The 12,057-nt window shown below is 40.0% G+C and overlaps 1 protein-coding gene across 8 annotated transcripts in view; it reads right to left on the bottom strand.

Moving 5' to 3' along the window:
• ZNF644 (zinc finger protein 644) overlaps nucleotides 1-11,310 on the bottom strand; it is a 121,296-nt gene extending 109,986 nt beyond the window's left edge. For 4 of the 8 annotated variants that reach the window (XR_008916065.1, XR_008916064.1, XR_008916066.1 and 1 more), the window contains exon 1: nucleotides 10,885-11,192. Coding sequence is in view for 4 of the 8 variants with exons in the window: in XM_007480349.3 (XP_007480411.1) it covers nucleotides 10,885-11,177 (293 nt within the window). In the remaining 4 variants the exon portion in view is untranslated. The other 4 variants (XM_007480346.3, XM_007480344.3, XM_007480345.2 and 1 more) reach the window with 4 other exon arrangements.
• Nucleotides 11,311-12,057: the final 747 nt, after the last annotated feature.

The raw sequence follows: 12,057 nt of genomic DNA, 5'->3' as shown, positions 1-12,057 counted from the left end.
CTCTCTGATGGATATTCCCATCTTGCCATTATCTTAAACTTCTCTAAGAATTGGTGTGGGTAATAGAGTGGGAAAGAAAAGAGCACTGGACATAGTCAACAGACTTATTAGAGTCAAACCCTGACTGAAATTTTTTGTACTTCTATGATTATAGGTATATCCATCAGTCTCAATTTTCCCATATGTTAAATAAGGGAAATCTATACTGCAACAGGGTTGTTATGAGGAAGCCATTTTATAGATCATAAAATGCTATATAAACCTAAGTTAAGCATTTTTGCACAATGTGTTGTATACAAGCAATATTTTAGATATTTGTTAAATTAATTTTCCTGATCCTTAAATCAGCTTGCATTCAATCTCCATATTTAAAAGTACATTGGACACCATGTCCTCCAATTCTTCCTCTTGCTTATTCTGCAATTAGTCAGCAACCCATTTCTTTTTCAAAAAGCTATAGTCATCTTTTCCTCTCCATTCTTTCTACTACTACTCTTTCACCCAAATCTGAGCTAATGCAATAATATCCTTCTGTACCTATGGCATCAAACTCAAATAGAAATGGGGCAATTAAACTGTACAAAAGAATCCCTATGGGTATATACTGACCTAGAAAACCTGACAGTAACATTATCTACGCTTTACTATGTATTTATTTTGTTAAATATTTCCCAATTACAATTTAATCTGGTTCTGGCTACACTCAAGAATGTTGAGAACTGCAAGAGTGTTGAGAGCTGTGTTTGGCCTCTCTGTTCTATATGGTTCCTTTTATGCCCCAGTCTCCTCTCCAATCTAATCCATCTTACAAATTGCCCACAGGATCAATCTTCCTAAAACACAATTTAAGATTGTTTAATTTCCTTGTTCAAATATCCCCACTGCCTAGCAACTAGCATTCAAATTCCTCTAGTCTCCTACCTTTCCACTCCCACCAAGCTTCCCACCCTTGTCACCCCCCAAAGGTATGGAGTACAAAGAAGCAAAGTCTCTGGATATGTCACTATCCACCTCAACATTTCTAGGGTTTACCTATCTTCTCTATTCAAATCCTGACCATCCTACAAGGGCCAATTAAAATTCCATTCCACCAGTGAGGCTTTTTCCTTCTACCCTCTCTTGTTTATAGGACTATAGTATTGTTGTACTATTCATTTTGTATTTAAGTACTGCTTAGTTAGCCTTCTCATATACATATGTCTTATCTAGCAAAATTCTGAGCTCTAAGAGAGCACTTGAAATTAGCCTCAAAAATATTTGCTGAAGAACAAAATTCAGGATAAAAATAGGTATTACTATTAGTCTAATTTTCTTCTCTCCTTAAAATCTAGAATTTTAAATAAATTTGTATTCTTTGATGGCCACTATATAACATAACTAAGTCAAGAATATGACATATCGGTTTAATTACTCAGTGTCATGTCAAAATACTAACACATTACTTTACATAGCTAGAAAAAAATAAATAAAATTCAGCTTAAAAGGTCAAGCATCTCAAGGGAAATAATGGAACAGGAGTGGGAATTAAAATGACCGAACAGTACAAAATCTTAGGACAGTAATCATCAAAATGGGTGCTAGTTTGTTTGTTTTTTTTTTAAGTAGATAGTGGAAGTGTTTAGGTATGGAATACAAAGAAGCAAAGGAACACATAGCAACAAAGAACTCAATCATTGGCAGATGGAGTAATTTTTCAACAAACACTACTAGGAAATTGTAATCAGGTTTAGCCAAACATCAAAATAAAACTCCAAATGGATACAAAACTCAGAAAGTAAAGGTCACACCATAAACAATTTAGGAGCAGAAAATTAATGGATTTAACAATTATGGATGAGACAAAATTATTAACCAAAGGGAATGAGGAAGTAAAAACATCTTTGTTTACTGAAAAGCTTTTGCACAAAATCAGTGTTCTTAAAATTAGAAAGTATAAAGTAAAGGGGGTGGGGGGAGTCTTTACAGCAAATTTCCCTGGTAATGGTCTGATATACAAGATATGGAATGAATCAATTCTACAAGAGATAAGTGGTCAAAAGATATGAATGGGGGACAGTGACATAGTTCAGTGGATTGAGAGCCAGGCCTTGAAATGAGAGTCCTAAATTCAAATCTGACTTCAGACACTTCCTAGTTGTATGACCCTGGGCAAGTCATTTAACCCCCATTTCCTATCTTTTATTGTTGTTCTGCTTTGGAACCAATTCCCAGTACTGATTCTAAAATGAAAGGTTATGGGTTTTTTGTTTGTTTGTTTGTTTTTTAATATAAAAAGACATCCAGAGAAAGAATTGTGGGAACAGAAATGCACAAGAAAAACATGATCAATCATGTAGTTCAATAGGGATGTGATTAGGGTTTTGATATTAAAAGATCACTCTACTGCAAATATGAATAACATGTAAATAGGTTTTGAACAATAATACATGTATAACCCAGTGGAACTGCTTGTCACCTTCTGGGAAAGGGGAGAAAAGAGTTGGGGGTGAGGGGTGGGGAATCATGAATCATGAAACAAGGAAAACTATACTGAATAATAATAAATCTAAAAAGATATGAATAGGTGATTGTCAAGGGAAAAAAAAAATCCAAAATCCAAGCTAAGAAGAACCACCATAAAAAAAAGAAAGATGTTCTACATCACTAATAAATACATATTAAAACAACTCTGAGGTTCTTCCTCACATTCATCTATTAACAAAGATGATTTTTAAAAAATATTAAATTAATGGAGGGTATATCCAAGGAAGGCACTGTTGTGGAGCTGTAAAATGGTTCTGGCATTATGGAAAGATATTTGAATTTTTACACCAAAAGTGACTAAATTATATCCAAACTGCTCAAAGCACCTAGTACTAGGCCTCAATCCCAAAAAGATCAGAGAAAGAAGTAGCTATATGAAGAAGAAAATAAACATACCAATAAATGAACCAAGAGGCTGCCAATCAAATGGGAAAAGATTAAACAAATTATACTATAAAATATACAGTTTCAGAAATATCTAGGAAGACTTGAAAGAACTGATGTAGACTGAAGTGAGTTGAACCAGAACTATTTATACAATCAATAGCCTCAGTACTGAGCTGAACCAGAAGAATTATTTATACAATCAATAGCCTCAATACAATAATAAAAAAACTTCACAAGAACTATGACCAGGAAACTGATAAACCACAATCTAAATAACCAAAGAAGCACATACTGCATGCCTCTTAAAGCAGAGAAGTGATGAACCAAAAGTATAGAATGAAGCCATAAACGCATCTTAAGAGATTCATCAATGTATGAATTTGTTTTGTTACAAAGCAGGTGTTTTGTTTTGTTGGGGGGTGAGAAGAGTGCACCAAAGAAGCATTTAATATAGAAAGGAGAAAAAATCTATAGAGAGAAAAAAAGAGCTTTGAAGCAGCATTTTAATTATTAAGTCATGACAGAAAATAAGTATTGTTTTTAATACAAGCTATATGTACATAATAGAATCATGGTTTCATATACCAAAAAAAGTATCCTGTAACTCACCACAAAAGCTAATTTAATCCAAGACTGCACTGAAAAACCTAGTGTTCAGGACAAGAGAGGCAATAATTCTACTGTAATCTACCCTCATCAGATTATATTTTGAATAGTTTGTAGTTCTGAACATCACTTTTTGGTAATTACATTTGATAATCAGAAGAATACACAGAGGACCACTACCAAAATGGTATCAGGATAATGGCTGGAGAAACTAGGACTTTTTGTCTGTAAGAGAAGATTGGGGGCAATATTTGAGGGGAAAGGGTTAAACTTTCTCCTGGCTCCAGAAAGCAGAATTCAAAGCAACTTTTAGATTTCCGGAGAGTACGTCTTAATCTAAGGAGTTTCCTAACCAAAGACATAAAGGATTATTTTTGGAGTTAGTGGGCAACCTCTCAACTAGAGGTTTTACACCAAAAGCTATTTATCTAATATGTGACAGAAGGAATTCTTGTTCAGGAACAAGTTAAACTATGGTCTCTTGAGATCCTTTCCAACTGAGATTCCAAGAACTAGATAAGAGATTAAACAAAGCTCAAGATGTATCAAAGCATATAAAAATATCCAAAGAAGTTTTTTTCTGATGAGCAAATTTTCTGAATATTAGTGCTATTCAATTTTAGATAGTTTACCCTTATAATAGATGACACTGGAAAGCCTCAATTCACACAGAACATCAGATCTTATTTTCCCATTTTTGAACTATAATAGTAAAGAAATGCAACCTTCATTTCAGCCAGTAGCTTTGCACCAATTCAGCACCAAAACAGAGAGTTCTCCTAAAACCCTATGAATAAACAAAATGCATTTTTTTAAATTACACTTTAAACAAATGTATTGAGAAAAGGAACAGCAAATACCTAAAACTGTCAATTTTTAAAATTAGCCTCCGAGTTTAAATAGCTAAATTCTCATTGGAAGCCTTTTATAATTCTGTCTAAAACTGTGAGAGGTTATATGTGTGAGATGTGTTTTCCTTTATAAAAAGGTAGACACAAAGGGATAATGCATATGTCTAAGTATAGGGTGGGAAGTGCCATTTGAGGAAAATAATCTGTCTGGCTCAACATCAAAGAGATGAACAAATAAAGTGTACATTCAGGATGTCTATGATCTCAGTAGAATATATTAAGCCAGTGGAATTGTCATGTTTATCTCAACCTATTTTATATGATATAATTAACTAAAATTTGAGAAAACGCAGATTAGATTGCAAAAATTAGGCCAATACCTGTCAAGAACGAGGACAACGGTCAGCCCAGCCTTATAGCTTCATCAAAAACCTAAATCAAGAAGTTTGAATGATGGTAAAATAAGAAAAACACTTATTAGAGCAAGGAGCTGCCATGGAGGACAAAATTAGAATTTTAACTTTTTTTACAAATGGTTAATAAGTAAACACTGGGATTTGTTAAATTTTTTTTTTCAAAATGAGTTTCAAAAAAAGTATTATTTTCTTATTACTAAGGTTAATAAGTCTTCTTAAAGAATGTTATGCAAATGTGACCCTGGGAAAGTGACTTAACCCCATTTGTATAGCACTTAACCAATTTGCATAGTTCTTACCCCTCTATTTTAGTTTATTACTTTATTAATTATTAATATACTAGCTTAGTATATTCCTAAAACAGAAAGTTAATGGTTTAAAAACAAATGATGGGCATGCTGACAACAGCTCTATCACACATTTCCATAGGATTGAAATGTGTTCCTAACCAATTTAAATCTAGTAAGCTCCAGACCAAGACTCAAAATTATGCCTTTTAATATAATTAAAGCTCAAGAAAAACAAAATTACAAGGGGCAACTGGGTAGCTCAGTGGATTGAGAGCCAGGCTTAGACATGGGAGGTTCTGGGATCAAATCTGACCTCAAGACACTTCCCAGATGTGTGACCCTGGGCAAGTCACTTAACCCCCATTGCCTAACCTTTACTACTCTTCCGCCTTGGAACCAATACACAGTATTGATTCCAAGACATATAAATAAACAAACAAATGAAATTACAAATCATTATATGTAAAACATAAGTTAATTTTCTTTTGATTCCACAGTTCCAAATATGGATGGGGAGAGGGGTAAAAGAGGATAATGAAGATAATAATAAAGGTAGGAAAAATTAGAATGCTGAGTAAAGAGAAATAAATGCAAGGTAACTGACCATCTAAGGAATTCAGATTTTGACTTTCCTAATAAAAGCTAAGCCTGTATATTGTTCTTTAAAATTTGTAAAGCAATATATATGCATATATATATATACATACCTCATTTGAGCCCACCTTTTTTTTCTAAACCCTTACCTTTCATCTTAGAATCAATACTAAATATTGATTCCAAAGTAGAACAATAAGGGTTAGACAATGAAGGTTAAGTGATTTGCCCAGGGTCACACAGCCAGGAAGTGTCTGTGACCAAATTCACACCTCTAAGGCCTGGCTCCTAAGTCACCTAGCTGCCCTTGAACCCATTTATTCTCAATGAATCCCTACCTACCCTGCAAAAAACAAAAAGCAAAAAAAACCCTTCCTTCTCTTACTACACTCTTAGATTCCAAAGTAATACTCTATTAAAAAAAAAGAATCAGAACTTCTCCACAATCACTTAAGACATATTGATTCCAACAAGCAACTTCAAATAGTAAATCTACAAATGGCAGATCTGAGGCCAGTGAAGTTAAACAGCCAAGCTACCCAATAACCTGAGGAACAAAGAAAAGGGAGATATCACCAATTCCTGGGAGTCCTTGCTCAGGGATCCATCATTCAAAAAGCCCTGTGTCCTACTAGCTCTATATATCATATGACCCAGTTCTTAAAGTTATAAAAACAGGTTAATGCTTCATTGAGCGAGAAGGGTAAAAAGATATTAGTGAACTGATGTTAGAAACAAGTATTAGCACTAGGAACCCAACATAAAGAAAAAAGTCCTAGATTTGAAGTCAGAGGGCCTGGGTTAGAATCCTGACTCCTGTTGTTTTAGATGCATTATCTCCTCTCCTCAGACAAGGCCATTACCATGGTGTAAGACCTCCTCACTTCACAACTGGACTACTGATGAGCCTACTGATTGGAGTCTCTCAGTATGTCAGATCCATATTCCACTCAGTTGACAGATTAAGTCTCCAAAAGAGCAACAATGATCTGGCCTCTCTGCCTCTGTCAGTCTCTCTCTTATACACACACACCCACATCCCACCCCTTATTTAAGAAATTCTAGTGTTTTCCTAACACCTAAAATATATACCCTTCTGTTTAGCTTTCAAAATCCTTCACAACTTGGCCCCCTCCTATCTATCCAAACTTCACATGCCTTACTACTCCCTAACTACACCTACTGGTCTCCTTTCTGTACCTTACACAAGGTACATTCACCCTCAACTCCAGCATTTTCATTGGCTTTCCCCCATACCTGGAATGTTCTCCCTTCTGGCTTCTGTTTTCCTTCAAGTCTCAACTAAAACGATCTTCTAGAAGATTTTTTTTTCCTTATTCCCCTTAATTTTAGTCTTTCCTCTACTGACTGATTACCTCCATGTCCTCCATTTATACTGTCTATAGTTTGTTTGTACATTAGTTGCATGTTGTCTCCCCATTCAACTATGAGCTCCAAACAGTTTCTTGCCTTTCTTCATATCCCTAGTGCATGGTGCCTGGCACAAAGCAGATGCTTAATGCTTATTACTGAATGACTGACTTCACCACTTAACTACTAGCATAACTTTGGACACTTAACTTGCCCAGGCCCTTGTTTCCTCAACTATAAAAAGAAAAGTTCTTCCTCACACCAAACAATCCTCTGAGATCTGCTTCTAACTTTCCCTACCTTGGGTCAAATTCAGTAAGAAATGGATCTTTGTGCTTACTTAGAAAATCACAAATTAACTATCTATACTGTATTATATTTTTATTTATTTTGTTAAACATTTTCCAATGATGTTTTAATCTGGTTGAGAATCCATTCCTCAGACTCAATCTCTACTTGGACATTCCATCAGTACCTGGGGCTCACCTCCTCAGTCATTGCTGGGGTCAATGCTAGATTGGCACTGCAGAGGAGGACCCAGTCCTCCAAGGAACTTATCTACCTAGATAAGACAATACCTACATCATCAGGATACACAGGTGACTTAAGGCCCAAGGGAATGAAAGGAACCTGTAAAAGTTTCATGTAGAAATTGCCCTTGCAGAAAATCTTGAGAAACTATGGCCCTAAAAATGAAATGCATTAGAAGCAAGGGGAGTCACAGTCACTCTTAAGGCATAGAGGTGACATGTCCTGTATGAAGAATTGTAAAGGCAATCTGGTTTCTGCAAGGAAAAGAATAAGGAAAAGAGTACAGAAAAAGAATAGGATGGAGTGAGATTATGCAGGACTTTTACAGGCCAGGGGTTTAAGTTTGGTTCACAGTAACAAAAAATGCTGGAGTTGACTGAATGAGGGGAATGATCAAAGGAAAATCACTTATGAATCTGTTGCTTAGATTTCTGTAACTCAAGTACTTAACTAACTGCAATTTATATTGAGATCTTAAAGCTACCCATTAAACATAAAAAGCCTGAAGAGGAAATCTACACAGAGTACTCAAAGTGAAATATGCACAATAGTTTTTTATTCACTTTGACACTTTATTTCCAGGTTCCCAGATTTCTTAGATTTAGGCTACCTCCAGCTAATTTTAATATTCTGCAGTCAACCTGGTGACTAGCATCTTTAAATTTAATTAGGCTATTCCTCAGATATTATACAATCTTCCTATTATCACATACTAAAAGCTCTTCTGGCTACTTGTGTAGAGCTGTGAGCTTTGCAAAACCTTAAGGCTCTAAGAGCAAAGCATTATTATATACTTAAGAGAATCAAAGTTCATCTTTCACACAATAATGAAGCTTCGTAAGACTTTACTGGAAGCTTTATGTACAAGCAACAGAAAATGGAAGGACTCTCCAACTAGAGCTTAGAGGGGCCTTAAAGAAGAGAAAACTGAAAAGTTGCCTGACTTGCCTAAGGATGCACAGGGAGTTTGTATAAACTACAGGGTCAGTGACCGGAATCCACCTCTTCTGCTGAATCCTTCAAGTGTGAATGCCACTATACCATGAACCCCCTACTCTGTGACCAACAAAAAAAAAAAAAACCTTCTATATACAATAGTTTAGTCAAGATTTTGAAAAGTTGTGATTATATATGAAAATCTTCCTATGATTGTCTAGGTAAAACAGTATTTGAATTTGCTTCTGCTTTGAAAGCTTTTACAATCTAATCATACAAAATCAAACTTGAAAGGCTTCAATTTTCTCTAAGGCCACATTTTCATTAGTTTAAGAGTTATTACATGCCAAGTATCATTTCCTGTAATTGTCTCCTTAGAAATTGTTTTACTGCAAGTGGAAAATTTATTTTTACATCACAGAAGCACAGAATCAATAGTGGAAAGAGTATTGACAAATGAGATAAGTAGATACAAGTTCCCTAGAATTCAGTGTGTCAGAATCAAAACAGAAAAAAGAAAAAAAATCCCTGCTGGCAGCATACAGAGAAAACCACAAATTAACATTACCTATGTTTTACTGAATACTTATATTGTTAAACATTTCCCAAATACATTTTAATGATGGCTCATTTTAATGGTTCAGGCTATTATCTCTGCTAGATACTATCTCTAACAGTAACTAATTCCAAGTGGAAGAGTAACAGACTTTGCTGCTTTGCTTATCCTTTTTCTCACCTTTAAAATTGGACAGGGTGTGGGAGAGGTGAGACTACAATAATCCATTTCTAAAAGTCTTTTAATTCTGAGATTTCTTTTTAGTGACTAAATGGCAGCATATCTACTCAGTATTCCCAACAAGATTTCTAGGTTGGTGGTGGGTGAAGAGGAGGAATAAAATGATAACAATTCTCAAAATGGAAGGAATGATAACGGGGTAATTTTAACACATTCCACTGTTAGGTTTTTAAAGTTAGCATTGTTGACCCTAGAAGTTTCCACTATCAGGTGGAGAACTTTGTAATAATAATACAAATCTATTAGCCGCAGGTATATATAAAAGTGTTTTTAGTGAGATCAAGAACATTCTAGCCCTGTGGATCTAAATTAAACAGCTGAACCTTTCAGCTGAAACCTTGTCTAACAACTGTAAAGTGTACCTTGTAAAAGTAACCGGGATGCACTCCTCCGTGCCAGTATTGGGGAATTCCCTTTTTTTCTCTAATGTCTCCGATACGAAAAGCAGGGCCATCTCCGGTCAGGCAGCGAGTGCCCTTCCTTCTGCCCGGGGGCTTGGTTGATTTCAGATGGGTTCTACTCCAGATAAGAAGCGACCCGCTCCGTTCTCGCTCTCATTGGTCCATTTGGATCCAAGTGCTGGTGCTCCTCCGGGACACGTCCCCGAGCAGGCCAGGGCGCCCTCGCTCAGCGCATCCCGCAGAGCATCCCCTCCTCCCCAGGAGCCAAGCTTCAACCTCTTTGGTGACCCCGCTCCCACGAAGTTTCCGAAACGACCCCCTCCCCCCGGAGCGACCGGCGCTGAGCAAACTTTCCCATCAAAGTTATGGGAATCATCGGCCGACAGAGTCCAGCGGTCCCGGTGATGCTCGGGCTCCGCCGCTCCGGGGCTTCCGAAGCTCGAAAACTTGGGGGAAGGGCCCCGCCGAGCAGCTCTTACCGAGTGCCCGCGGCGTCAAAGCCAGGCGCTAGCCCTAGTAGCCCACTGGCTGCCTGGGGGAAAGGGGAGTGGGCCGAGCGGGGGCCGCCACCGCTAAAGCTGCCCCGTTACTCGGCGCTCAGCAATGGCGCTCGCTTGACTTCGGCCCCTTCTTCCCTTCCGCGCCGCTCACTGGCGGTGTCGCTTCGTAAGACTTAAACAGAACCCTCGGTCCGGTTCGGTACGGCCCACTTCGGCCCGGGCCGTCCCCTTTGTGAGAGTCTGTCAGTCCACAGAAACCCCCAACGCTACCGAGGCCCGGACCGCCCCGCCCCGCCCCACCTCTCCACCGCCGCCACCGCGGCCCCTAGCTCACCTCAGGTTCCGCCGCCCCCCGCGCCCGCGCCCGCGCCCGCGGCCTCCGCCTCCTCCGCTGCCACCGCCGCCGCGACCCCGGCCCCGAACCCCGGCCCCGGGCTCCTTGTGCCGCACCAGCTCCGCCTCCTCGGCCTCCGCCGCCGCCATCTTAGCCTGTGCGGCAAAACGCGTCCTTTGGGATGGAAGGGACCCAGCCTGGGGCGCCGCGGTCGGGGCCCCGGCTCCGGGGGACGGCCCCGCCCGAGTCCTTCCGCCCCCCTCAGGCCCGCCGCCGCCTCAACCCCAGGGCCCGAAACCCGCTTGACGGCCGGCGAATCCGACCAAATCCCCCCCCCCCCAAACTCACAGTTTGGTGCCGTGTGCGTCAAACCGAGGCGACGTTGCGAGCGCGCAGCGTCCCCGCGTCACACGCCGCCCTGTACGCGCCGTGCAGCTCCAAAGCTCGGGGAGTGGAGGATGGGGTGGGGGGGGGACCTCACTCCGAGAGCTAACCGTTCTTCGCCTCGAGCCTTGGGGGCGCCAATGCGCAGGCTCCCCGCTTTCCCGCCTCGGCTCAGCCCGCTGGCCACCCTGCAGAACCCGAGCTCTTCGGCCCGCGCTTCGTGTGAGAGGATCCTCTTGACCACCCTGGAGGGGCATAACAGGGTCACCCTCCGTTAGGGATCGCGCGTGGTGACCCGATGGGGATCGCCCAAATATGGTGGCGCCTAAGCCCTGTCCTGTCCAACCGTAGGCCTGCGAATGCGAAGCCCCGCTGGGAGCCCAAGCCTTGTGGGCTGGCCCTGGCCGGGTCTCGTAGAGAAGTCATTGAAATAAAATTAAAACTATCTATTGCTACAAGAGTCTGCCCTCTCACTGATGGAAAAATCTTTTTAAGGGAAATACCCCCTTGACCCAATCAGCATGAATTAATTTGCCTTCCCTCTTCACCTTATTGAGCTATACCTTATTATCCCTCCGTGTCTCCCCCTTCAGACATGCCTTTTTTTTTTTACATCTCTGGTGCGATACATGAAGGTCAGGTTGATGAAACTGCTGGCACTGGTAGTGCAGAGTTAAAAACAAAGTCTGCCCTCTAGAAGCTTCTGTTTCCCTAGTGGAGATGCTGCCAAGGGAAATCACTGGGCACACAAGGAAGAGAAGCTGGGAGAGGCACGAGCGTTGGGAGAAACCTGGAGTGGCCCCCTTCATTTATCTGATTCAGTAAATACTTATTATGTGTTTCCTGGGTGCCAGGTGCAGGGCTAGGGGCTTGGGGCATAACAAGGGGTAAAAATCCCTGGCTGCAAGTGAGTCGAAAGACAAAGGTCTTCTTCTTACTGTGTTATGTCACATAGTCATTAAACTATGAGGGTCAAGCAGTATCCTGTGTTGAGGATTCAGAGACAAATAAAAGAATGGGTCCTCTAGGAGCTTGAAATCTGGGGGAGTAAGAAAAGATACCCAAATAGGCCTGATAAATGCAAAAAGGTCCAAGGAAAGCTAGGGAAAAAATCTCATTCTTGCACACAAATTCTGC

This window comes from Monodelphis domestica, chromosome 2, assembly GCF_027887165.1.
Source record: "Monodelphis domestica isolate mMonDom1 chromosome 2, mMonDom1.pri, whole genome shotgun sequence".
In the NCBI taxonomy this organism is placed as follows: Eukaryota; Metazoa; Chordata; class Mammalia; order Didelphimorphia; family Didelphidae; genus Monodelphis; species Monodelphis domestica.
This window is presented reverse-complemented; position numbering and strand designations above follow the sequence as displayed.